The following is a 24,507-nucleotide window of genomic DNA, read 5'->3' as shown; positions in this document are numbered from 1 at the left end:
ATATATATTAAATATAGATTCATGGCCAACACAAAACCCATGATTTAATCCCTAAAATTGGGAAAGTCTCCCGACAACCATATATATTTATATAGATGAAATATATTCGCGTAATATTCATAGATTTCATAATCATATTAATTAATAATTAGACGTGGAAACCTACCTAGCTATAGATTAATTGAGTTACAAATTGCAATTAATTTTCTGCCATAGGTCCACCAAAGTTGCGAATAAATGCAATTTACTACACTATGCAAACCCTAATATATCGGATAAACTTAATTTTTTGAATATTTAATACTAGTTAACGTCTATTTATTTGAATAAAATATGCTTTTTAAATAAAACTAAATATATGATCAGACATGTGGAGAAAGTATATCTTACAGTATTATTTTATCAATTTTTTAAAAATAAGTTAAATAAATAAACCCTAAAAATTAGTGATGGAAGGGTACACATAATTAAGGGAGAAAAAGGTGAGGAGAGAGAGAATCTTGACATTGTTTCTATCTCACCTTTTCATTTCTTTATTCATTTTCTTTAAAAGAAAATTTAACGTCTTTTTACAAAGGAAGCTAAGGATATCTATGACAGCTGGAATATATATATATATAATTTGAATTTTGCATATCAAAGATAGTGAAATTTGGGGACTGTTTTCGTGATTTTTTAATATGTCCTTAAAATAATTAATGTTGGATGCAATAATTTAAGTGAAAAATAATATCAAACGTAACATATCTGAAGAAAATTTGTTAATTTAAAAGTCAACAAAGTACAATAAAGTATGCAAGTAGATAAACATTTGGATGTTTTATTACATCAAAGTCAACTCGGGAGCTTGAACCAATAATTTTATGGTCATGAATTCAATCCATATCATCAGGTCATTTTTAGGGGACAATTGTATTGTTGATTGACTTGGATAAAATATAAATAAATAAAACATATAAATAAATAATTTTGTATCCGAGTCCCACCTTCCTCCTTTGTTATTTTAAAATTTAAAATAAAAACCCCACTTCAATTGAACATTTAAATATGGAATGATGAATAACAGTCAACACGACGTGGTGTAAATCTACAAAGAAAAAAAATATGATAAATCCTCTTTAACAAATAAATTGAATTGCATTAAAAAAATATGTAAGGATATTCAATATCAAATCCATATACTTTTTGGATAATAACACTATGTTTGCTTTCAAAAAATAAAAAACACTATTTTCATTATGTTAAAGTATGAAAATTATGTCACAAATATAAAAAATAGTATTTTGTGTTGAATCGATAGCTTTTTGTAAGTGAATAAAATATATATTATATTAGTATATTGTATTAATATATCTATATGATATATTTTTTGATAATATTTATGGGGAAGCATACAATTAAAAATAGAAAGTGAACAAACCAAAAATCAACACCGTCGGCTCTTTAACACAACATATACCGTGTTAAATTAGAATAAGTATTTTTGTCGTCTTTGACTATTGATAGTGTTGATATTAACTATTATAAATTATATTGTCTTTGATTATAGTATGTTTAAATTAATTATATATTATGTTGAATAAAGCACAGATTGTGTTCTTAATTTGTGTTATATTTGTATTATTTTAACATAAAACAAATAATACAAGTTATGATCAAATACAAAATAATTTATAATTAATTTCAGCAAAAACTATAGGAAAAAATAACATGATTATGTGATTTGATTTAACATATGTTATTTATATTTATTTTTATTTTTTTGTCACATGTTGTCATTATTAAGCTGAATTTTTTTTTTTTTTTTTTTCTCAATTAGCACAATCACCGCAGGAAAAAAAACAATAAAGATAAAAAAAAAAAAATACACCCTATATAATTAATTAATAAACGAATTCTTTATAAAATGAATTTTGTCGGCAGCATGCATGCATGACACATCATTGTTATACCAAAAAAAAGCTACATTGAATATAGTTATATACTCCATTATTTTATTTTTAGTTTTTATAAAAATAAAATAATTATTTTGTGTAACATTTAATAAACATAATATAAAAATAAAAATATAGGAGTATATAATTAAGAAACGTTTTATTTATTTATTTATTATGAAGGGATTAGTTTAGTGGTTGGGATCGATCATATCGTTCACGTGACAAATAGAATGAAATGATGTAACACTTGCACCTTTATCCTTTCAACTTATTATGATTGTTACACGGCTGGAATCCTGGCCTCAATTACAAATACTGATCTAATCTGTAAATATTATTTATTTCATTTTTACTATTTCTGCATAACTTTTTCTTCCTTGTATTGTATCTCAGAGCTCTGTTGAAATTGCTGCTGCAATGTATGTATAAATAAAGATCGATCCATTGTTCTATTACAAACTTCACACCCGGCTGTAGCTGTAAATAAAATTACATTCATTGTATTGTGTGGGGGTACTGAAGGAGGATAGACAGACAGCCCGGCTGGCTATTCGAGACCGACCACTTATTTATCCGTGAACAATAATTCACAGATTGACGGAGGGACAGGCAAGGGGTGTTAGTGTTTATGGCTGTCTACCAACACTAGTTCAATGTGCGCCCCCCCGTGTATTTTGTAGTTCCAAAACCATGTTCCGCAGTCCATTAATTCGTCGTCTATAGGTGTCAACTCCATATCTAAACCTGGGGTGCAAATGTAGAATAAGAATATGTAACATTAAAAAGGATGCATAACACCAAGGCTAAATTGTGTGAACAAGTAAAGCAAAGATAAAATAATGAGATGAACAAGTATGCAAAAATGGTGAGGTAATGAGGCAATTGATTGTAACCTGAAATTCCTGGTGTAATACGCAATCTGTGACCATCTGGGACTTCAAAAACTTGATCTCCCTGCATAACAAAAGGCAAGAATGCATATTACGGAACTTCTTCTGGGACTCAAAGGACAGTAATCATCAAGAGTCTACGACACCGTGAGAAAGACAGCAGAAATAACAAATGGAAATTGTTTAACGATCCTAAGAGAATTGTATTTCTCATCTTTCCAAGGTAATAATCATAGGTTAGCTAGCAGTCTGGTGGCCATTAAACACACTTTTCATAATTGCCAAATTTTATAATTCATGTAAATTGCAACAGCCTCACTGTTTTCCTTCTCCACCAGTCAAATGTTAAAATATGTTATTTAGATTTGATCTATTTCCAACAACAATAAACTTCTACTTGTTAAAATGCGTAAGGATATGATTGCAGCATTGGATCAACCGATTTACCTGTATCACCACATCTGTTGCTTCAAATTCAGCATTACCATGCAGTATCACCTTTACGGCCTCTAACCGCTTGACATTATGCTGCCAATACCGGTTATCTCCTGACTTCCAATCTATTCCATTATTCAGCACCTTAACATTCTCTAGTTTGCACCTTGCACACCTATATATATAATTGAAATTTGTTAAGAGTACATGATTCGTGTAAATTAATCCTCAGCGATGAAAATTACGTCACAATACCTCCTTCCATATTGAAGTATAGATTCACCAATTGCAATAGTTTCAGTTGATCCCACAGCATTTTCAGCCAAAACGTTCAAACTTCCATCAAGCTGCAATATCTAGCATTGATCAGTAAAAAATACGTGAAAGAAACCGTGCTTTATACTCTACAAGCACATTACCTGAACATTTCTCCAAAGAAACTCAGCAACTTCAATCTGCAACTCAGAACCCTTGGCAATGGAGCCACCTAGAAACTAACAGAAAGATGGAAAGTCTTAGACAATACAAGGGGAGGGCATGTATGCATATCAAGGACAAAATCAAGAGCAAAATCTAGTTGGTTCAGTACCCAATACATAGGGGCTACTCCTAAGTCATGGCTTCCCTTAAATGGTTAATGATTCTAAAGTGGTTAAGCTTAATGTTACCTTTTGTCTGGTGACTTCCCAAATAGGGCCAAGAGCAGGATGAAGGAGGATGAGATATGGAGGTCCAGAATTAACATACTCTTCATTGGCTTCCACCTGCAAAGACCAATTAATATACTAAAGAATTAGAAGAAAAAATTCCCCCGTGCCAACAATTCTTAATAATAGAGAATTGAATATAATTAAGACAAACACAAAAAGGATATCTCAAATCTACCTTTGGCATTGTTATTCCACAATGAGACAAAAGATCGTAAGCATTACGTGTGATGTCCAACAAAGAACCATCTGGAGTCTGCAAGAAAAACATAATATAAAGATTTGGACTATGTTGTCACAAATCATTGTGTAGTTATATTGCCAAGAGAAATGCATATTGCATGCATTGTCAGTGCAATGAATTTTTTTATCTTTATGCATAAAAAGAAGAAAATGCCAGACATGCACTTTTCTCTCCTAGATGTTAACAAGTATTAACACAACTATGCAAGATCAGGATTGTCATAAAAAGGAAAGTTGAAATCATGTCTCTTTACACGCACCCACACATATAAAGCAAGAATAAAATCATTTGCACTTTACAACCTGTTGCAGCAACTTATCACCATGTTTCCTTCTCTTCTTAGCGGAAGAAGTAACCTTTTTTCTTTCATTATAAACAATAAAGGTGTCAATCTCATCTGCAAATATTGTTATGGAATAATCTCAATGTTAAGAGTAATGTTCCAACAAGAAACTCGGATGCATTTACAAAGCACAGGGAATATTTTCAAACCTTTTACACTTTTATAACATCGAGAAGAATATGTGTTTCCAAAATTATCTGCAATGTTTTGCATGGTACATTCCAAGCGACCTCCAGATACACTGTCGCAAAGAAATAAAACAGAAATCAAGAAGAAATTGGATAACAATGACAGAACTTCCACAGTAAATGCAAAATCATTGTAAACACATGATATAAGTAGTTACTAGCTTAACTGCTTAAAAAGTACTGAATAATCTAGAATTCAGCCATTTATCATTTCACATAATTATCTTACACAAAAGTAAAATTATAAATCAACAAATAGGTAACACCCAATTTTACATAATTTCACATAATAAATGTAAAGATTGCCGACAAGCCTTCAACAAATTTAACAGCATCTTCTCACTTTGAGACCCAAATTTAAGAGTGAAGTGGCCAAGTCCCAATATTCAGACTGGCTTAAACTGACATAAAGTGATACATTCTTCTTTAGTTTATTAACATTTCCAGATAAATATCTCTCTAGTTTTTGTACCAAAATCACACTGAAAATAATAGAGCGTTTGAGTATTGCCTACAGAACTTGCAACACAACAATATACACAGATTATCAATTCAAATGTTAAAGTATATTAAGCATAAGTCCATCATTTCCCCAATCTACTTCATTTGGTAATAGTTTCAACTTCCCATGTTTCCACTAATAATTTCCATAGTTAAGAGGTTACGTAACTAAACTCATAAATACAGAAATTAAACCAAACGGTTGTATAATATATAAGCATGAGTTCATCATAATGTTTCCAGAGATTCATAAAAGCCATTCAATGCTTCATTAATATGGAATGCAATTGCAACTAATTAAAATGCAGCAAACTCTAATTTAGAATGGCCACTGTACGTCATCATCTCATACCAGTGCTTCATTCCAAATTGATCAACATATGAGATAGCCTTTTTCACATTAAGCACCATCCCTGGTAAACTGTTCTCATTTTCACTAGATCCAACAAGCTCTGCAGAAGGCAAATCCACGTAAAGGATATTCGTATTTGCTGGAAACTCTTCCTGCGGACTTAAAGAAGCAAAAAATTGTAAGTTAGAATGGCATAGCCATATCATGATTAATTGATCAGAAATTCACTTAGTTTCTTACAGCAGGATGTGTGAGATTTAGACATGCCACAGAGAATTTCTAAGAAACAAAATGATAGAAAAGGAGCTGACAAACAGAATTGCAAGGACTTTATATATATATATATATATTTCTTCATGGGAAGAAGGGTTAAGCAATGAATACAATTCACTAACTAGACTATAGGTGTAAATTAGACCCACCTAACACAATACATTACAGGATACAGTACAGTACAGACATGCCACAGAGAATTTCTAAGAAACAAAATGATAGAAAAGGAGCTGACAAACAGAATTGCAAGGACTTTATATATATATATATATTTCTTCATGGGAAGAAGGGTTAAGCAATGAATACAATTCACTAACTAGACTATAGGTGTAAATTAGACCCACCTAACACAATACATTACAGGATACAGTACAGACTGATGGATGAGTAAAGGACTGGTCATATCATGGCAAGATAGCACACAGATATGTAGTAACAACCTCACTTTTTGATTCTGAATGGCTTCTTATTTGTACTGATAAATTCACACCCAATTAAATATTTCACATGCCATAGCAACTATAACACTGACAATGCAGTTGATGAAAAAAAAAACACTATCAAGAAGATATTAACCAAACAATCACTAAATTACCATAGCAAAAATTTCATATTCTAGTGAAAGTGATATGTCTTAGGAGCTAACTCTAGATGCAAATTTTCAGTGAGAATAAAAAGTTAAAATATGTAAATGTAGGGTTTTATTCCTTTTGCAACTTTTTCCTGTTTCTTTATTATGCAATCCCTGTGCACTCCAAGAAAAACATAATATTTCCTCCCACAAACATCACATCAAATTACTGTGCAAATACAAAACAGAAACAGAAGGAGGCCAACAACCAGGATTCAATGTAGGCAGAAAAGAGAATAACACAATCATAGAAAATGTAAACGGGAAAAAAAAGTACCTGTTGGAAGATGAGGGCACAACACTAATTCCAAACTTTTCAAACTCAGTATATTCAATGCAAGACAAACCATATGTCCATTTTCCATCTAATGTCATCTTCTCGAGTAGAACATTGATGCCTTCTGTCGCACCAGAATTGCGTTTACATGATGCGAATCCTAATTTCTGAAAAGACAACAAACAGAAGACTTGTAATATTGGTTAACAAACCCCAACTTCTGGCCACAACATTTATGCGTCTCTATATAGACATGTTACATCACTAACAAGTTCCTTGGAACTCAGGGACTAGCACAACCATAGAAAAACACCAGTCAACTAATAATGGAAGACTATAATATTCATATCGTAAGAAAAACACAAAAGAGTAAGGTGTATCAAACAAAAAATAAATATATGTTAAACCAAATCATCAGCATTTTAATTAACGCTAGTTGCTTCTGTCTAAAACATGAAAGGAAATCCATAAGATGGTTAGCTGGAGAGAGATGAATGGTAAACTACTGCATAATTTCAGTTGAATTCTGGATAATTATTTTCAAGTACTGGTAATGGTTCAAAAAATTTCAGATAACTTCTCCAGAGAAGTCCATATGTCCAGAAATTTAATTACATCGAGCACCATCATGATTTATAGAGATGTATATATTCACTGTACGAATCAATGATAGTGAGAAATAAGTTTCTTGCCTTTCCATCATGTAAACCAATTCCAGCCAATGACAGTAAAGTCAAATCTGTGGCAGCTACAACATTACTGCAAAGTTGCGGTGTTAGTATATTCCTTTGTTTCGATAGTTACAAGCAAAAACTTGTAAGAATAAAGCTAACCTGATTTGTCTAACAGTTGCTCCTTTTCTTGCATGACGCCGAAACCATTTAAAAACACCTTTATCATGGGCCAATTTCCATATTACACCATGACCTCCAGGCTTACAAACAGGTTCAAATGGCCTTGCTACAATCCACTGACCATTTTCTGCAGTAACAGCTGGAACAAGAGGCTAGCAATTGACAAATAAGTATGAAATACTGTATACTGTAAACTGTCTAAAAAAAAAAAATGGCTATTGGTAAAGAATTAATGCTAGAAACATGCTAGCACTAAATTAACACCTGTTCAAAAAGATAAAAGTTTGATTCTCCTCTTCCAAACCATCCAAGCCTTTTGCAGAGAGATGTAATATGCAAATGGTTGTTTTTTGCTGAGCTTGTCATTATTGCAACAGGAGTGATGCATTGCTTCCCATACAGCTTGAAGTACAAGAACTCCCTAGCCTTTGCAATGTATGAAACTACCACCATTTAGATCATAAATATATTTAATCCCTTGTGTTTTAAGGATTTTTTTCAATTACCATAAATAGGTATTAATGTGATGATTTAAATGTAAAATTGATTTTTGATATAATATAAAAATAAAAATTAAGTATTCGATTTGATGTTTTTTACAGACAAAATTTTGATGAATAGTAAAAGTTTTAAAGAATCCTCCAACCAAACACAGCCCAAATGTACTTAGTTTGATACAGAAAGATTACATACCTGAAGATCCCTTATGAGACATTCCAACAAGGTTCGTCCACAGTACGGAAGCATTGCAGCAGGAAGGCATTCACCTGTTTCTGGGTCAACAAGGCCAAGCCTGTCTGCTGACCCTCCTAGAGGATAAATTTCTCCCAAGTTAGGCAAACCCTGAAAATTGGTTAATCTTTGTAATATCAAATACAAATCCAAACGTACGAAAATAGGAAGGAACATAGTCTCACACTGACCTCAATCCCCCAAAGAGCCGCTTGATGTGCATATTCAGTGTCTTTAGAAAGGTCAAGAACAGAGGGAGGATGAATTTCAACAAACTTGCTTTTTAATAGCCTATTTGTTTGCGAGGACCAATTAATGTTCTGCCCCTCTTGATTTGATTGTGCAATCAGCTCTAATACCATCATCTGATATCTGCAATGGAAACATGGTTAATTTGCTTATCTTAGAAAATTATTTCATATGAGATAAAATTACTGCACCAACTAAAGGTTCAGCATTACAGTTACAATTTGGCATCCTTCAGTCTACAAGAATCCACTTGTGCAAAATTCTCCTTTGCGATAGAGCTTGAGCATCATTAAAATGCAATGGTCATGTGAGGAATAATGCTGAATTTAAAGAAGAAAATAAAACCATCTGCAATGTTTGGTTTTGCATTGCTAATTCTACAACCAAGTACTTCCTCTAACAGAATGCTGAAGCTGAACTGCAGAGAAAGTTCCAAGAACCAATTGTAGCTCGTAAACATTGACGGTGTATTCAACTATCCATGTTTAAGAAACCCCAAGGCAAAGAGTTGTAAAGGGACAACAAAAGTGCACGCCTATAAATGTTATAGATTCATCTAATCAAATGATGTTTAAAACCTGAGTTAAGTGAGTAAGTGCGAGAAGCTGATATTTCCATGCAAAATTTGACTGCATCATGATTACTCATAACATCCTTAAGTAGTGTATAATTCTATAGTTCAATGCACAGATACAACTGCATAGAGCTAATATATTTAATTATCCATCTCTACACACCGGACAGAAGTAATTATCATATAATTTGGCTAATCAAAAGGGTTCCCATAGAGTAAATGGTTACGATCCATGAAAGTAAATATGCAATTAGGTTACATCACACGATGCAAAGTTTGCTTTTGAAGTACAAGAACACAAATAACCTTGACTTCTCAAGAACCGAAATCATCTTCGCGGCGAGAACACAGCATCAATTGTATCAAAGTTATTCTAATTTACCATAACTATAATCTTTTTTAATAGTATACGTTCCCGAAAGCTAGGACCAAAAGCATTTAATAGACAAGCAGTTCTTGAAAAATCAGCATTCACTCCAAACCAAATAAATAGGGACATCGTTGAATAGCAATGTAGCAGAACCACGTTCAATAACACTAACCCGATGATTCCGCCAATGCAATCATAGAATCGCTCAACCTCTCCAAGCATCTTCGCTAGCGACCTCAATGCATCTCTGTCTCTGTCCTTCAAGCCCTGACTAGTACTACTTTCGCCATTTTCAATCATCTCCGCCAACGCATAAAATGCAGCTCGAATGGAACTCCTCCCGAGTTCAGAATCTCCATTCTCCAATTCTTCCCCAAATTCACCCAACACATGAGCTTGACCCGCCGCCACCACGCATTTCAGCAAATACATATCGTGATCGCTCAAACCCACCCCTACAAAATCATTCCCCCGGGACTTGAAAAACGACTTAACCCTAAAATCCGAGTCCACCGCCCTCAACTTCTCCGCCAACGTGCCGCAACCAGCTAGGGTTTCCTTAAGCCCTCTAAGCCTCGCGATTTCTTTCTCAAAATCAAAATCCGGCGGAGGAGCCGCGTATTCCACCAGCGCGGTGGAAACGCGCGTTACACGAGACCATAAATTCCGCGACTGCGAAAACAAATGCAGCTGCAACGGCGACGAAAACACCGAAGAAGATGAAGAAGACAAAGATTTCAAATAATTAAACTGGTGGGACGAATTCCTAAACAACATGAGCGATGGAACCGGCTTCGAATTCCCAGACACAGCCGCCATATTCTGATGCAAAACCGGCCAACCAACGCTCCCCGCCATCGCCGAGTCGGAAGTGACCCTGCAGCACGGAGCCTGCATCCCCGCTTTCGTAGCTGCAGAAAGAAACTACCGACCGAATATGCAGGAAGCATATACTCTACTATACTGGACTTTAGGGGAACAGCGCATTTTAAACTACAGTGCTTCCGGTACAGTACCATACATGACTTGTACGTTCCGGACATCTCGGGGTAATTCGCTCCACCAGCCGTCCGAGAGTACAACACCAGCGAAGCAGGAATTGCAAGAACTGTAAAGAACGTACTGGCGACGATTAACGGTCGAATCATAAAGATAGTCTCGAAACCTCATCTCTTACGCTAGATTTTGATTGGTCAATTGTATTTTCTTTATTTCGGCGTTGTGGTATTCTCCGAACTGGCCGCGCCGGTCCGGTCTGGGCCGGCCCGGTCCACTTCCTTCGTTGACTTAGTAAATCGCGTTTATTACATACATACATACATACATACATATGACCGACCAACACAAATCTTGCCCTTCACTAAAAATAAAAAATAAAAAATAAAAAATAGATTAATGTTAGTATAGAAGTAATCGAGATGATATAGTTAAGATACACAAAATTAAGCACTAGTATAAGAATATGTGTGTAATTAATTAATAATGAATCAGTGGAGTTATAACTAATGGGGTGGTCGCCAAAAGCCTTTCTTCCCAACAAGAAATTGATTTTGGTGAATGTTGGTAGACCAGTGAAGAGATTCCAAGATAGAATTGAGCTTGGTTAGAAGTTCCATGTTGTCCTGAACCACCAGATACCCTTCCGGTCTCAACACACGGTCGATCTCCACCGCCACGTCCACTGCGTCGCATCTGATGATCAACGTAAAACCAACCAGTTCAGTGACAAGCAGTAAACTTTCAGCTGATTGAGTGAGTTCAACGATGATTTACTCGATTGGAACCCTATATATATATATATATATGTTACATTTCAGATGGGTAAGATGATCATTTATTTTCAGCACAACAAAAAAAAAAAGATTCGCCACCTACAAATATCTACCTTTTAGTCAAGTTTTCGAAGAGAAAGCTTGCGTGAAGAAGGTCGTACGTCCGAGGGTACGTGTTGAAAGATTCGCACCAATCATGGTAGATTCCAATTAGCCCTCGGTCGTAAATAATTGGCAAAGTATCGGGTTCGTGGATAGGGATGACATTCATCACCCACACTATCATTTTCATTTTCACTTTCACGAGTGCGGCTGCAAATCTAGACTCCAATGCTTACGTTGTCAATAAGACTATTTTCAACATCAATCAAATAAGCATACTATGTGTCAAAATTTATAGATAAAAACAAACTTACCCTCCATAGCCAGCGTTCATGTCCATGACATTCCTTAACCTTGTCCAATTAAGACCGAGTGCTCCAAGGTACACTTCCGAGACGAGTGCAAACCAATGTCGACTATCTTGTTTGAATGTTTCTTCACTATCCGGCTCATTAGGGAAATGCATAGGCTTATCGGTTAGTCGCTTTGGCCAGACTGACACTCGTTGGCTCGAATCATCTTCAAATGGCACAATGCAATTGTCGAGAGGAGCGTACCTATTTATAAAGGAGAAGTACAAATAGTTAGGACAAGAACAATTACATCGATAGTGAAAAACAAGACAATACCATGAAGTGTTGAGTTTACTACGACGATTGCAAATAGTAGGTTTGTTCACATTTCGATCCTTGTAGCAAGAAGACGAGTTGGGCTTTTGGTATATGGCGAGGCCAATGTGGGACAATGGAAAGTAAGTTTTTGCCACGGTTGTCCAACAAAGTGATTGCGTTAGATCTACCATAGCTGCACAATGTCAAAAATATAAATTAAACACTATACATGATTTTGAGAAGCCGCAGTCAATACTATTTAAGCAATGAGGAGATATTTGTAGCTAACATTGCCAAGTATTGACATGTCTTTCATCCTTTTGGTACACTGGTGTGGCCGACCATATAAAGTATCCTCCGGGCCGAAGAAGTCTATTCAGTTCTAGCAAAGGCTTTCCACCTGTAGTTTTCGTGTTTTTTTTTTCAGTCGAATGAAATTTAATGAAAAATTATATGCACGGTTGTAGATCTTGTACTGATCCGGCCAAATCAATATAGTATTGATTTGACCAAATCAGTATATGCTACAGAGGTGACTAGCATGCATATAATGGCGTTATAAGATAGCATATGCTAAATTATAATATAATATATATTGTATTATAAATATGATGAAATATATATATAATATACGATGATCACCCAATATCATGGTGTTAACTTGACCGGATCAGCAGCTGATTCATACCTATATACACATATGTAACATGATTTAAGTAAATTGTACCATCGGCATCCCAATGAACGCGGCACCTTGCGCAGTGAATCAAGTCAAAAGAATTGTCCGGGAACGGAAGCCTTTGGGTACCGATGACGGCAAGTATTGCGGGAATCCCACGCTCAAGGGCGAATTGGATTTGAGCTTCGTGTTCGTCCTTTGGAGCCATGGACATCGTGATGACATTCTCATCGAGCAATTCACCGCCAAAGCTAGCAACACCACAACCAACATCTAGAACCACCCGGATCCTCTTACCCCATTCGATCCGAGGTAATGTCTAGAATGACAAGACATGGAAAGATCGATGATTATTTGGTGGTCTAGAAAAAACACAAAAATGAAGAAGGTGAAATCACGAACAAATAGTTAATTTGTTTTACTATCCTAAATCTAATTACCTTCTCGATGGATTCAATGTAATGCTTGACTCCATCGCGAAACTGCGTGCCGCCCCCGGGAAAGTAAAAGTATTCGCCTCTTCTTGCAACCCAACGTTGGTCCTTCTTGTATTCGATGAGCTTAGGATGAGGAACATTGTTGTACCATATCTTAACAAACAAAAAGAAATAGAGAAACACTAAATCAAACAACATATGTAATAATGATCATAGGCAAAAACATGTTTAAGACAAGACAATCAATCCTAGAGGCAAGTAAGAATCAACATTAAACTCGTGAACATAAAGCTTACCACCAAAGAACGAAGGATCTCACCATGTCCTTGCTCTGCGGCCACGTCACCGGAATTTTGTAGCCGTTGGGCAGCGGAACGAGGCAACGGAGGCTCGGCAGGGGGCAATGCCGTTCCCGGTGCTCCATGCGCTTTCGGGACTTCAATCTTTTTATGGCTGACCAATTATCAAGGCAGGGGATGTAGTCCACCGCCACCGGGCCTGTGCACAGCTTCCATTTCACATCCGCCGCCGTCTGATTGGCGGTCGGATTGCTGCTTGTGTTGGCGATTGCAGAGTTATTATTGGCGTGGATTGATGTGTTGGAAAGTAGTGATGGAATTTGTGATTCGTTAGCGCGGAGGTCGTCGGAGACGGCGGTGTTTATCGGCGGAATTGCGGAAGGGGAAGGGGAGTGGGTGCTGGTTTCGGTGGAGGCGTTGGCGGAAGGCACGGCGGCGATGCTTTGATCGGAAATGTGGGATTGGTGGTGATCGGCGGCGCGGGGGAGATTGGCGGCGATCGGAAAAGGAATTGGGGAATCGGAGACGAGGAGGAATGCGAGGAGGAGGAAGAGGAGAAGGAAAGAGGCCAAGAGGAGGGGGATTTTCTGATGGTTTGGGAGCATCATCGGCGGCGGCGGCGGCGGTGATCCAACGGTGGTGGTTGTGGGATGAATTGGGCGTGTACGTACTTGACCTTTGCCTAAAAAATAACGCAAAATGATAATAGAAAGAAAATTGAGAACCGGTTTTATGGAAGAACTGCAAAACAATCGTTCTATCTTTTAGTTTGTTTATTTGTTTTATTTAATTTAAGATCTTATAATATTTATTTTTTTTAAAAAAAAATAGTGAACTATCTCATGATTATTATTGTATTCGTTCAACTTAAAATGTCTATAAAAATAATTATTATATAATAAAAATAATTAAATATTTAATTAAAATTAATAAAATTATAAATTATAAAATATAAAATTAAAATATATAATCATATTTAATAATTAATAATAAATGATATAAAACTAACAAAAATAAAAATAAAAAATAAACATAAAAAAAATATTTTATTTTCAAGAAACATAAATATGAAGTAATCAAATTCAAAATTAAATTTACTTGAGAGAATAAAAAGATTAAAATGTTTATTTAGTAGTTATTTAAAATTAATTTAAAATATTTGTTTAAATAATATTTTAAACGATATTTTGTATTTTAAATTTAAAGTATTTTATATTACAAAAAATACAATGATATTATTATTAACGAATATTAAATAATAATAGTAATTAACGATGTATGCATATATAAATATTTATATATTTATCCAAATAATCAAAATTATCCAAACCCTCCATTTAATGTCTTATTTTGTTTTATTAGAGGAGAAACTGAGCAAATAAAGTAAAAAATCTACTCTTAAATTATAAAGAAAACAAAATAAAGAATAAAAACAGGGAAGGTTCAAAACCTCTTTGCAGGCATGGTGGAGCTGTTGTTGTAGGTACTGGTTTGGCTTCTCGATCAGGTTGAAAATCAGTTCGGTGCTTTGATCAGCCGCGTGGTAACCAGGAAACAGGCAGCCTTATTGGGGTGTTCTGATGTTATGTGAAGCTTTCCTCACTCCGATATATGCGGTGATTTATTTTCTTCTTATCCGTACTGAGATCTGATTATTGAGTCTCGTTCTGCTGTTCTATTCGAATTTCTGTGCCATTTTTGTATGGTATGTGCAGTGTCGGTTGAAGTTCGGTGGAAATGGAATTTAAGGTGCAATTGACTTGATTAAGTGTGCGAATTTGGGTGTAATCCTTAAGAAGGTGAGGATGGAGGGGAAACATCTCGGTAGACATAGCGTCTGCGAACTATTTGGGTTTAAGAAACCATGGGAACAAGAGTTAGAATTCCAGCTAGGGGTTTAAGATTAAATTTGTATTTGTATAATCATGGTCAGTTTGATTGCTCAAAATCCATGTTCAAAATAACCTCTTAGGCAATTTCTTTTTCTGGCGTTAGTATTTTCACTTAGGTAAATTTATCAATTGTTTTCTGTTAGCGTTTTGTGTGCTGTATTATGTTGAAGTTCAGTTCTATAGGGAAAATCTCTGTTAATTTGGTTTGTAGGACTTAAAATATTGTGATGGAATGGTAATTTGAACATCTTATAAAATGTAGAGCATCTATCTGCAAATTCAGGGTGAATGAGAGGTTGATGAATTATCTTCTTGATTCGGCGATGCTTTGAATGAAGCTGTTGTTTCTAGTGTTCAACCGAAGTTATCAATTTTAAATTTCATTTGTTGTAACCTCCCTTATTCTTCTTCAGGATATTGTGAGGATGCTGAAGCTTGTTGGTTCTTTTTGTTCTCAAGAGTTTTATATTTTGCCTAGAAATTTTGTAGAAAGAAAATAGGAACCACTATTATATTGACCGGTGGTAAAGTAGTTTAATTATGTCTCATATTTGGAAATCTCTGAATTTATGTATTGTGATGATAACATGTGTTCTTCCTCCTGTTATTATTGTTTTTTGTTGTCGATATTCGTTTTCTCTGTCACTATTTTGTTAAATCATTAATTTGCAATTTCACTTATATGAAGAATGTGCCTTTAAATGTCACGTCGTGTGTGAATTCTTCAGGACTGATTTCACTGATACTAGTTTTAGTTTTGCCTGCAATTGAGTGTAGAGCTAACATGGCCTATTGCTTTGGTTATAACTTGTGATGAAAGGGGTAGCAGCATTGAAGCCAGGATCATTTCAAGTGCCACTTTCGATTTCGGATAACATGGTCGTCAATAAACTTGCAGAACTTGTATCTTCTGTGGCAACTTGTTTGTCACCTGCGAAGGCATCTGTTATTTCATATAAATCACCCGGATTACCTCCCATTCATCAGTCTAAGAGCGACACCTTTTCCGTCACAGAGAATAATAATAATTTCAGACTTGCGGCATCCCTTCAAAATTTTTCAGCTTTCCAGCAAATTGATCGTGAAGGCGATCCTAACCCTGATTTAGAAAGAAGTTTAGGTCATAAATTACCACCAATTTTGTTGAAGCAAGAGAATGTTGTCTCGAGTTTTTCCAAGGAGAAGGGATCGCCCATTTATTCGGGGAGGAGTAAGTGGGTACGAGTGAGCTGTCTTCTCCTTGGCTTATCGTTGTTTGCTTGCCTATGTTTTACCCTAGTAATTTTTTGCTTGAATTGGTTCAGAGGACCATCCAAGTATTTTGTTGTACTCGACTGTGGTAGCACAGGGACTCGTGTATATGTATATCAGGCCTCTGTTAACCACAAGAAGGACAACAATCTTCCTATTCTATTAAAATCATTGCCTGAAGGTTTCCAGTGGAAATCTGGAAGGCAAAGTGGGCGAGCTTACAATCGAATGGAAACTGAACCAGGATTTGATAACTTGGTCCGTAATACCTCTGGGTTGAAGAAAGCTATAAAACCACTTATTAAGTGGGCCGCGACCCAAGTTCCTAAAGGATCGCATAAGTCTACTGCTCTCTTTCTATATGCCACAGCTGGAGTGCGTCGGCTACCAAGTTCAGACTCTCGTTGGCTTCTTGATAGTGCATGGTCAATTTTAAAAGAGTCGCCCTTTCTATGCAAAAAGGAGTGGGTAAAAACTATCACAGGTATGGAAGAAGCTTATTATGGATGGATAGCTTTAAACTATCATACTGAGGTTTTAGGGTCCATTCCTAAAAAGGAAACATATGGTTCACTCGACTTAGGTGGTTCGTCCCTACAAGTTACTTTTGAAGGCAAACTACATGGCCGGGATGAAACAAGCTTGAAGCTGAGCATTGGACCGGTTAATCATCATCTCAGTGCTTATTCTTTAGCTGGGTATGGTCTCAATGATGCCTTCGATAGATCTGTTGCTCATCTTCTGAAAATGCTTCCTAAGGTTGCTAATGCAGATTTGGTCCATGGAAAAGTTGAAATCGAGCATCCTTGTTTGCAGTCTGGTTACAAAGAACAATATTTATGCTCCGAGTGTGCTTCCATTCGGCTAAAAGATGGAAAACGTCCTATAATTAGGAAAAGAGTAGGTAAGGGGCGTAAATCTGGTGTGCCAATTCGGCTTATTGGAAGCCCGAAATGGGAAGAATGCAGTGCGCTGGCCAAAGTTGCAGTTAATTTGTCTGAATGGTCTGATCATAGCACCGGAATTGACTGTGAGCTCCAGCCATGTGCACTTGCAGATAATCTACCTCGACCGGTTGGCCAGTTTTATGCTATGTCTGGTTTCTATGTGGTATACCGATTTTTTAACCTGACTTCCGATGCTGCTCTGGATGATCTACTGGACCACGGCCGAGAATTTTGTGGAAAACCTTGGGATGTTGCAAAGAAAAGTGTTGCTCCTCAGCCATTCATCGAACAATACTGCTTCAGGGCCCCATATGTTGTTCGCCTCTTGAGAGAAGGATTGCACATTAACGATCACCATGTAAATATTGGTTCTGGAAGCATCAGTTGGACCCTTGGGGTCGCTTTATTTGAAGCCGGAAAGGTGTTTCCATATGGAGGAAAAAATCACAGCTATCAGATTTTGAGGGTTAAGACGCATTCGTTCATTCTTTTTGCGGTGTTGTTTACTTCATTATTTGTTCTTTACATTGCATTTTCTTGGGTCAACACTTCATGGTTGCCAAAGTTCTTCAGAAGGCCTTATCTGCCCATTTTGAGACATAACAGTGCGACATCAACATCCATGCTCAATATTCCAGCCCCTTTCCGGTTTCAGGGATGGAGTCCCGTCAGTGCAGGTAATTAGTTCTTCCTTTCTTGATCTTTTGTCCTTATTTAGCAATGATCCCGGGCGATGCAGTCGTGATATTTCATTCCCTTTGTCGATGTATATGCATGATTTCCTTAGTAAGTCTTTAATTATTTTGATTTAGGTGATGGAAGGATTAAGATGCCACTTAGTCCTACAGTTTCGAGTACTCAGCAAAGACCATTTGGCCCGGGATTCGGTTTTGGAAATGGGGCATTTCAGTTTGCTGAATCGCGATTTTTCTCATCGTCTAGTAGTGCATCGCATAGCTATTCGTCAGGCAGCTTAGGACATATGCAATTGGACCATTCCTTCTGGACACCCCACAGAAGTCAGCAGCGGCTTCAAAGTAGGCGGTCCCAATCGCGGGAGGACCTGAATTCTTCAATTGGTGACGCCATGTGCCCGCGCATGCACACTTAGCTAAGGTACGCGTTGCCCTTTTTTTTATTTACCTTGGTCGGAAGATTCATTAGGAATGTGCATACATACAAACATAGGAAGTTAACTGACTTGTGTTAAGGTGTTGAATTGTCGAAAGGTTACCACGGTCCTTTTGTCGTTCCTCGGAAACGATAGGATTCGCTTCATAGAAGTAAGGAAGAAAGCTGAATAGGGGAAATTTTTACGGAGAAAATCAATCTAGTATCTATTAGTACTATGCGGTGGTGTTGTTCATAACTTTGTATATAGTCTCAATGCTGATTGTTCTTCTTCTTCGAATTCTGACAGTGGATGTATATGTATATGTATAAGACTTACATACTGACAGTCTAGGCAGTTTAGAGTGAGAGTTAGAATAAGAGTAGTTCCGATGCTAGTGTTACAGTATTTATTACATACGATCCCAAAATAATTCATAGCTGCTTTTTCGATTTTACGTGGTATACTTTTAATACATCGGTGTGCACTATTTTGATTCAAAGAAGCTGTAAATATTTTAGGACATTTCAAAATGAAATTTACAGTAAATAAATTGGGATGGATGGAGTGTTATTATAGAGGTGTGTTTTATTTCTACATGTGCTTTTTCAAAAATATTAGGATTTAAGAAATATGATATACAATAATAATAATAATAATAAATGAAAATACACAGACAGTCGATCAAATATATATATAGTATATCGTTTTTATAATATTTTTACAAATTCTTTCGTTTTTCATAATGAAAACATGACACAATGTTTAGAGCATGATATACCTACCACAAGGATGTACCTTAGGACATTTACAACACAAGCAGATAGCAATTGGATTAACATAAAACAAACTTGAGAAACTCTAAAGACTGAAGAGAGTGCAATGAACAAGCAATTCTACAAGAGCCAAGGCCAGAGACTACTAATCATTAAAAACTCGAACTCATCCTTGGAGTTCGGCACCCTATAAACCAAACAATTTCGGCACCGGTGGAGTGAGAGATGAGTCTTGAGTGTGGGTATTTTATTTATTTATTTTGTTTAATGTTGTAGCTTTAGTTATTGTGTTTTAGATGATTTAATTTAGCAAAATTTAGTTAAGTAGGTATGGTTTAATGATATTAAAGTATAATTAGGTTTAATATTTTATTTTTAATTTTATATGTAAAATAATACGATGATATTCGTGTACTAAATGTGACTAAATAAATATTAAATAGTATAAATTTATGTTTGAAATTATAAACAAGCAAATCCCAACTGAATGCACGTTTCTGCCGGCGAGATTTGCTTTGATTCGAATGAATTGAGTTTATTTAACAGTGGTTTGATACCAATATTATTTTTATTGGTAACTCAAAAAATAATCTAGATAAAACATAAACCATAGAAGAATAATATGTTTGTTTGATTGTAGTTTTAAAAAATAAAAAATAAAATTGTTGATTTTAATTTTTGGTTTAGTTGTATTTTAATTTAATATTTTATAAAAAAATAATAATAATATATTTTCATTAACAATAAATTAATCATATCAATTTCAATTTAAAATAGTAAAAAAAAAAATGTTTTTATTTACAATTAATGTCATACAAAACAAACAAGTAGAAAAATATAAACAAGCATCACCAAATTAGGGGTAAATTGCACAATACAATCAAATTTGAATGATTAGAAATGTGTTTACAATAACTTTGGGTCATCATCAGCTTAAGTATCTTATGCTTAATCCCATCCAAGGTTAAATTAGAAAAAGCTTTAATTGAAAGTCACTCACAAAATATACACAGATACATACAAATCTCACACGTTTGAGATCAAACCAAATCCTGATGGGGAGGATGAATAGAATAACCAAAGCGATTCTGTGCATCGTCAATATTGATTAATTGATTCTCAAGTAAGAACTGAATGCAGCAGCAACCATATTAATTAGATGTTAGAGATAGATTTTTAATTTACTCGGAATTTTTCGGCGATCTGAGCCAACGATTGCAGATTGCATCTCACGATGGTATCCACGAACGCACACGTTTCCTCCGGCGTGTTCCCCGCCGGCGTGTCCACCACGTACGATTCCACCACCACCGTACCGCCGCTCCTCCCCTCCGCCGCGTGGAGCGTCGTCACCGACCGGTAGTTGTGCAGCCGATGATCGCCGCCGACCACGCTGAAACTCATCACGTGCTCCGCATCGTCCAAAATCTCCAACCTCTCAGTGCTCTTCCCTGCCGGCAGTCCAGACACCACGCGCACCTCGCGCAGAGTTCCGACGTCGCCGTCCCCAACGATAACGTCGCAGCTCTTCACAAAATGCTTGTACGCCTGCGGCTTGTCGAACCGCCGCACCACCGACCACACCGCGTCCACCGAGGCGTCGATCGTGCGCACCACCGCCGAGCAGCACTGATTCTCCGCCACCGCGTGCGTATGGCGGCGCACCACATTCTCAGGCACCGATCGATCCTCATCCGACACAGGACAATACCAGATCGGCTTGGATTGCTGCTTCTGGCGCACTCCGCCACCGCCACCGGTTATGACATCGATCCGGCGAATCTGAACCGAAGAAGGCATGGTTTTCCGGCGCAAATTTCTCCAAAATCCGATGGCAATAACAGTAACTACTCTACCAACGCAGCCACGCCGGTACATATATAAATAAATTGGAGAATTGAAATTTTCTGGAGCTAGTTGCATTATAATTTATCATTTTGGAAAGTAGAAACAATCAATCAATGAATGAGATGAGATTGCGAGGGGAGGGGGATGCGCAAGTTGCAGTTACAGTTGCAGCTGCAGCTTTTCTTCGAAGTCGGCCACCATTCAAAAGTGCCCCCCGTGGAACCCTATAATTACGTGATCTGCCTCCCTAAAACTGTCTCCCTTTCTTCTGTAATGACGATTATGCCCTTCAACCTACTATATACGCAATTACCTATTTCTTCCCTAAAGTAGCATACGACGCCGTTTGACTTGGAGTTTAAGCCACTGCTTACCCTTAAGCCTCTTTCTCTATTTTTAATCCAATTAAATATTTGAATTAATTTATATTCATTTTTGTAAAATATAAAAATTATATCTAATTCAAATCGTTATATTAAATGTGTATTTATACCCCATTAAATAAATATTTGTCTAATTTAATTTTCAATATCCAACATCCAAACAAACACGCCTTCAGATTATATTTGTCTTTTTGTTTTTGAAATTTTTATTATTAAGTATTGAAAATAGTAAGGATGTTATTAATATATTGTTTATTTTTGTAAATATATTATAAAAAAAAAAAAAAAAAACATTATATTTGTATTGACAACATAAATATGAAAAAAGAAAAAATGAAAGCAAAGTCGGGCTTACATTCTTCACTCTTTTCAAAAAATAAAAATAAAAACACCTCAAAATTTTAATATTCTCTAGTGGATAATTAACCCACCTTAGTATATAAAATCATCAACCATCTTAGTTATTAAATTAATTGTTGAATATTAAAGTGCAATTGAATTGCATCTAAATCTGTGGGCTAACCCTAACCCTAACCCTAACCCCAACCCCTGTTTTACATCTTAACAATTATTTAATTCAATTTGCTTTTGGTACACAATTGAATCAATTCATGCAATATAGTATATATATATAATTCGTCCTTTTGTCAACTTTTAACAAATCAGTAATAGTACTACTATTTTTGTTTAATTTCTCCCTTTGGAAAATCGATTTTTGGCCTTGAATTTTTTATTGGAAAAGAATAGTGGGTTTTTGGATAACCTATGATATGTAATCTGTTTAAGAAAAAATTAACAAAAGAAAACGGCATAAACGAGTGGCAATCAATTAAAAATTAAATTACATCATTTCTTCTTTAATTATTTTTTAAAATAACATGTATTCATAGATTTTTGAGACTATATATTCACATATTTGTTTGTCATTCATTTCGAAATAATTCATATTCTCATTATCTTTTTCTGACTTATTTTGAGATAATTTAAAATTTTAAAGTGTTTTTGCGACTTTTTTCGACGACAATGCTCTCAATATACTTTTTGGTGATGGATTTTGAGATAATATATATTGAACTTTTTTTTCATAATTGGTTTCGAGATAATTCAAACTCTCAAAGTAATTTTTATAACTTTTTTCATGACAATTTCTACACTTCTATTCTCGCTGCGTTTCGAGACAAATATGCGATAATATATTGTCATGAAATAACTTTCAAGATTATAGTCGAGATAAATTGTCGTCGCAGTGATGTTTCAAACTAGGGTTAAGATACTAATTATTATCAAAAAAGATTTGTTACAATCTTTGAGACAATTTTTCAAAATAAATTAGCATTTTTGTGATAGTGCAAAAATAAACCCACCCCCCCCCCCCCCCAAAAAAAAAAACTAAGGAAAAAAAATTTGCGATAACTTTGTGGATGAAACTCTCCTCGGACGATTCATTGGACTTCATTGAACTTGCATTTAAATGCTTCAACATTATTTTGATAATATTTATCTATGTTTTCATGTCTCTATTATGTTTCAATAACCTTTAAACGATCTTTTTTAAAACATGATAATAAATCTTGTTATATGATCAATAAATTTTGTTAAATGACCAACTAATCTATCACCAATAAAATCGGTTGATCTTTCTCTAAATCTCTGAGCTGGTCATATTATTGGATCAATTTGCATTGTTTTTTTTTTTTATCTATTTTTATCGAAATAATTTTATGTGACAACATTTATATATGCTATTGTTTTTATTTATATTTCTCTATTTCTAATTCTACAAATTAATTTCTCTCTTATTGTTAGGAGTTTTCTTTTCATCTCTTTTTTTCATGCAATATCATTATGTATTTTAAATTATTTACAATTAATAAAATTAGACTTTGAAATGAATAAACATCAACTTCTCAGTCTAATAGTCTAATAGCTGTAATATTCCTTCAACCTTAATAAAAAAAAATTCATGATATTTACTATTGAGATTTTACTCTGTTCTAAGTTAAGTTTTAACGTAATACTTCCTCCGTCTCATTGAAATAATATGATTTTCTATTTTCGTTTGTCCCAAAATAAGGTTATCATTTAGTAATTGTACTACCTACCTAATATAATAAATATCTTTCCAATTTAAATTATATTTTTGTCTTTTTCACTACAATTCTCTATAATACTATTATTCAAAAATTTACGTGTAAAAAATAAGCGGCAATCTTTCTCCGGGGGAGTATATATTTTATTAAAAATAAATTTAAAAATTATATTTGAATATTTTACAAACAATAAAGTAATTGCTCTTAGGGTGCTAACATCATCCTGGTAATTTAATATAAATTGTCAATAGTGAAGTTACATGATTATTTAACAATATGTCCTAATAAAATCAATATACTTTTCAACATATTGCATTATAATTATTCAAAAGTTTGGATGTGTATTCAATCGGGATTTCAATAGATTTTTTTGGATTTTAAAAAGTCTATAGATTTTTGTAAATTTAGAAAATCCACGGAGTCTAAGCTGAGTTTGATGGATTTTAGTAATTGATTTACATGAATTTGTATATAGATTGAATTCTTTATAGATTTATTTGAATTTTGTGGGATTATAAAAAAATCTTTTTATGAATATATAATTATATAAATTTATATCAAACACAAATTTTATAAATATAATATATTTATAATTAAAAAATTTACTTATATATTATTAAAACACAAGTTTTATAAATGTAATTAAAATTATTATATATTATTATATTTTTATAAAAGAAAATTTAATACTATTAATATTTTATAACGTAGAAGCATTGTAACATATGTAATAATATTATATTATTTATTAA

General features: G+C 34.8%; 4 protein-coding genes across 9 annotated transcripts; 1 reads left to right on the top strand and 3 right to left on the bottom strand.

The window, feature by feature from the left end:
• Positions 1-2,333: 2,333 nt before the first annotated feature.
• Positions 2,334-10,612, bottom strand: LOC127244797 (UTP--glucose-1-phosphate uridylyltransferase 3, chloroplastic). The gene is made up of 17 exons (XM_051265300.1): positions 9,730-10,612; positions 8,556-8,736; positions 8,326-8,475; positions 7,897-8,058; positions 7,612-7,784; positions 7,471-7,537; positions 6,779-6,945; positions 5,598-5,756; positions 4,706-4,797; positions 4,516-4,610; positions 4,148-4,225; positions 3,931-4,026; positions 3,682-3,756; positions 3,518-3,609; positions 3,275-3,437; positions 2,831-2,891; positions 2,334-2,681 (listed from the first exon to the last, which is right to left on the bottom strand). Exons 1-17 carry the CDS (start codon positions 10,452-10,454, stop codon positions 2,557-2,559), a joined length of 2,661 nt encoding a protein of 886 aa, XP_051121257.1. The 5' UTR covers positions 10,455-10,612; the 3' UTR covers positions 2,334-2,556.
• A 208-nt stretch (positions 10,613-10,820) lies between these two features.
• On the bottom strand, positions 10,821-14,153 carry LOC127244799 (probable methyltransferase PMT23). The gene is made up of 8 exons (XM_051265301.1): positions 13,478-14,153; positions 13,162-13,311; positions 12,770-13,040; positions 12,332-12,442; positions 12,061-12,235; positions 11,746-11,988; positions 11,443-11,649; positions 10,821-11,249 (listed from the first exon to the last, which is right to left on the bottom strand). Exons 1-8 carry the CDS (start codon positions 14,063-14,065, stop codon positions 11,060-11,062), a joined length of 1,935 nt encoding a protein of 644 aa, XP_051121258.1. The 5' UTR covers positions 14,066-14,153; the 3' UTR covers positions 10,821-11,059.
• Positions 14,154-14,847: 694 nt separating this feature from the next.
• On the top strand, positions 14,848-19,112 carry LOC127244876 (probable apyrase 7). Of its 6 annotated transcripts, none has more exons than XM_051265452.1 (4): positions 14,848-15,073; positions 16,170-17,084; positions 17,184-18,224; positions 18,360-19,112. In XM_051265452.1, the coding sequence occupies exons 2-4, from the start codon at positions 16,226-16,228 to the stop codon at positions 18,656-18,658; spliced, it is 2,199 nt and encodes a 732-aa protein (XP_051121409.1). In that variant the 5' UTR covers positions 14,848-15,073; positions 16,170-16,225; the 3' UTR covers positions 18,659-19,112. The 6 variants fall into 6 exon arrangements, with proteins under 6 accessions (XP_051121409.1, XP_051121405.1, XP_051121406.1 ...); XM_051265448.1 differs by having other exon boundaries at positions 16,170-18,224; positions 18,360-18,663; positions 18,777-19,112; XM_051265449.1 differs by having other exon boundaries at positions 16,170-18,224; positions 18,360-18,663; positions 18,759-19,112.
• A 1,156-nt stretch (positions 19,113-20,268) lies between these two features.
• LOC127244735 (abscisic acid receptor PYL4-like) lies at positions 20,269-21,486 on the bottom strand. Its single transcript, XM_051265215.1, has one exon. The coding sequence runs from the start codon at positions 21,355-21,357 to the stop codon at positions 20,611-20,613; it is 747 nt and encodes a 248-aa protein (XP_051121172.1). The 5' UTR covers positions 21,358-21,486; the 3' UTR covers positions 20,269-20,610.
• Positions 21,487-24,507: the final 3,021 nt, after the last annotated feature.

Source organism: Andrographis paniculata, unplaced genomic scaffold (assembly GCF_009805555.1).
Source record: "Andrographis paniculata isolate CXL003 unplaced genomic scaffold, ASM980555v1 Contig21END, whole genome shotgun sequence".
NCBI lineage: Eukaryota > Viridiplantae > Streptophyta > Magnoliopsida > Lamiales > Acanthaceae > Andrographis > Andrographis paniculata.
The sequence above is the reverse complement of the archived record's forward strand: the minus strand, read 5'-3'. Positions and strand labels throughout refer to the sequence as shown.

Bases quoted from the DNA above. Each gene is read 5' to 3' on its own strand.
- LOC127244797 (XM_051265300.1), bottom strand. From the start codon at position 10,454: ATGCAGGCTCCGTGCTGCAGGGTCACTTCCGACTCGGCGATGGCGGGG. The intron at 8,737-9,729 runs GTTAGTGTTATT...TTTCCATTGCAG, and splicing joins TGCATTGGCGGAATCATCGG to ATATCAGATGATGGTATTAG. The intron at 8,476-8,555 runs GTCAGTGTGAGA...ACCAATTTTCAG, and splicing joins CGGCTCTTTGGGGGATTGAG to GGTTTGCCTAACTTGGGAGA.
- LOC127244876 (XM_051265451.1), top strand. From the start codon at position 16,226: ATGGTCGTCAATAAACTTGCAGAACTTGTATCTTCTGTGGCAACTTGT. The intron at 18,225-18,359 runs GTAATTAGTTCT...ATTTTGATTTAG, and splicing joins ATGGAGTCCCGTCAGTGCAG to GTGATGGAAGGATTAAGATG.
- LOC127244735 (XM_051265215.1), bottom strand. From the start codon at position 21,357: ATGCAACTAGCTCCAGAAAATTTCAATTCTCCAATTTATTTATATATG.
- LOC127244799 (XM_051265301.1), bottom strand. From the start codon at position 14,065: ATGATGCTCCCAAACCATCAGAAAATCCCCCTCCTCTTGGCCTCTTTC. The intron at 13,041-13,161 runs GTAATTAGATTT...TTGTCATTCTAG, and splicing joins ACATTGAATCCATCGAGAAG to ACATTACCTCGGATCGAATG. The intron at 11,989-12,060 runs GTATTGTCTTGT...CTTTATAAATAG, and splicing joins AGTAAACTCAACACTTCATG to GTACGCTCCTCTCGACAATT.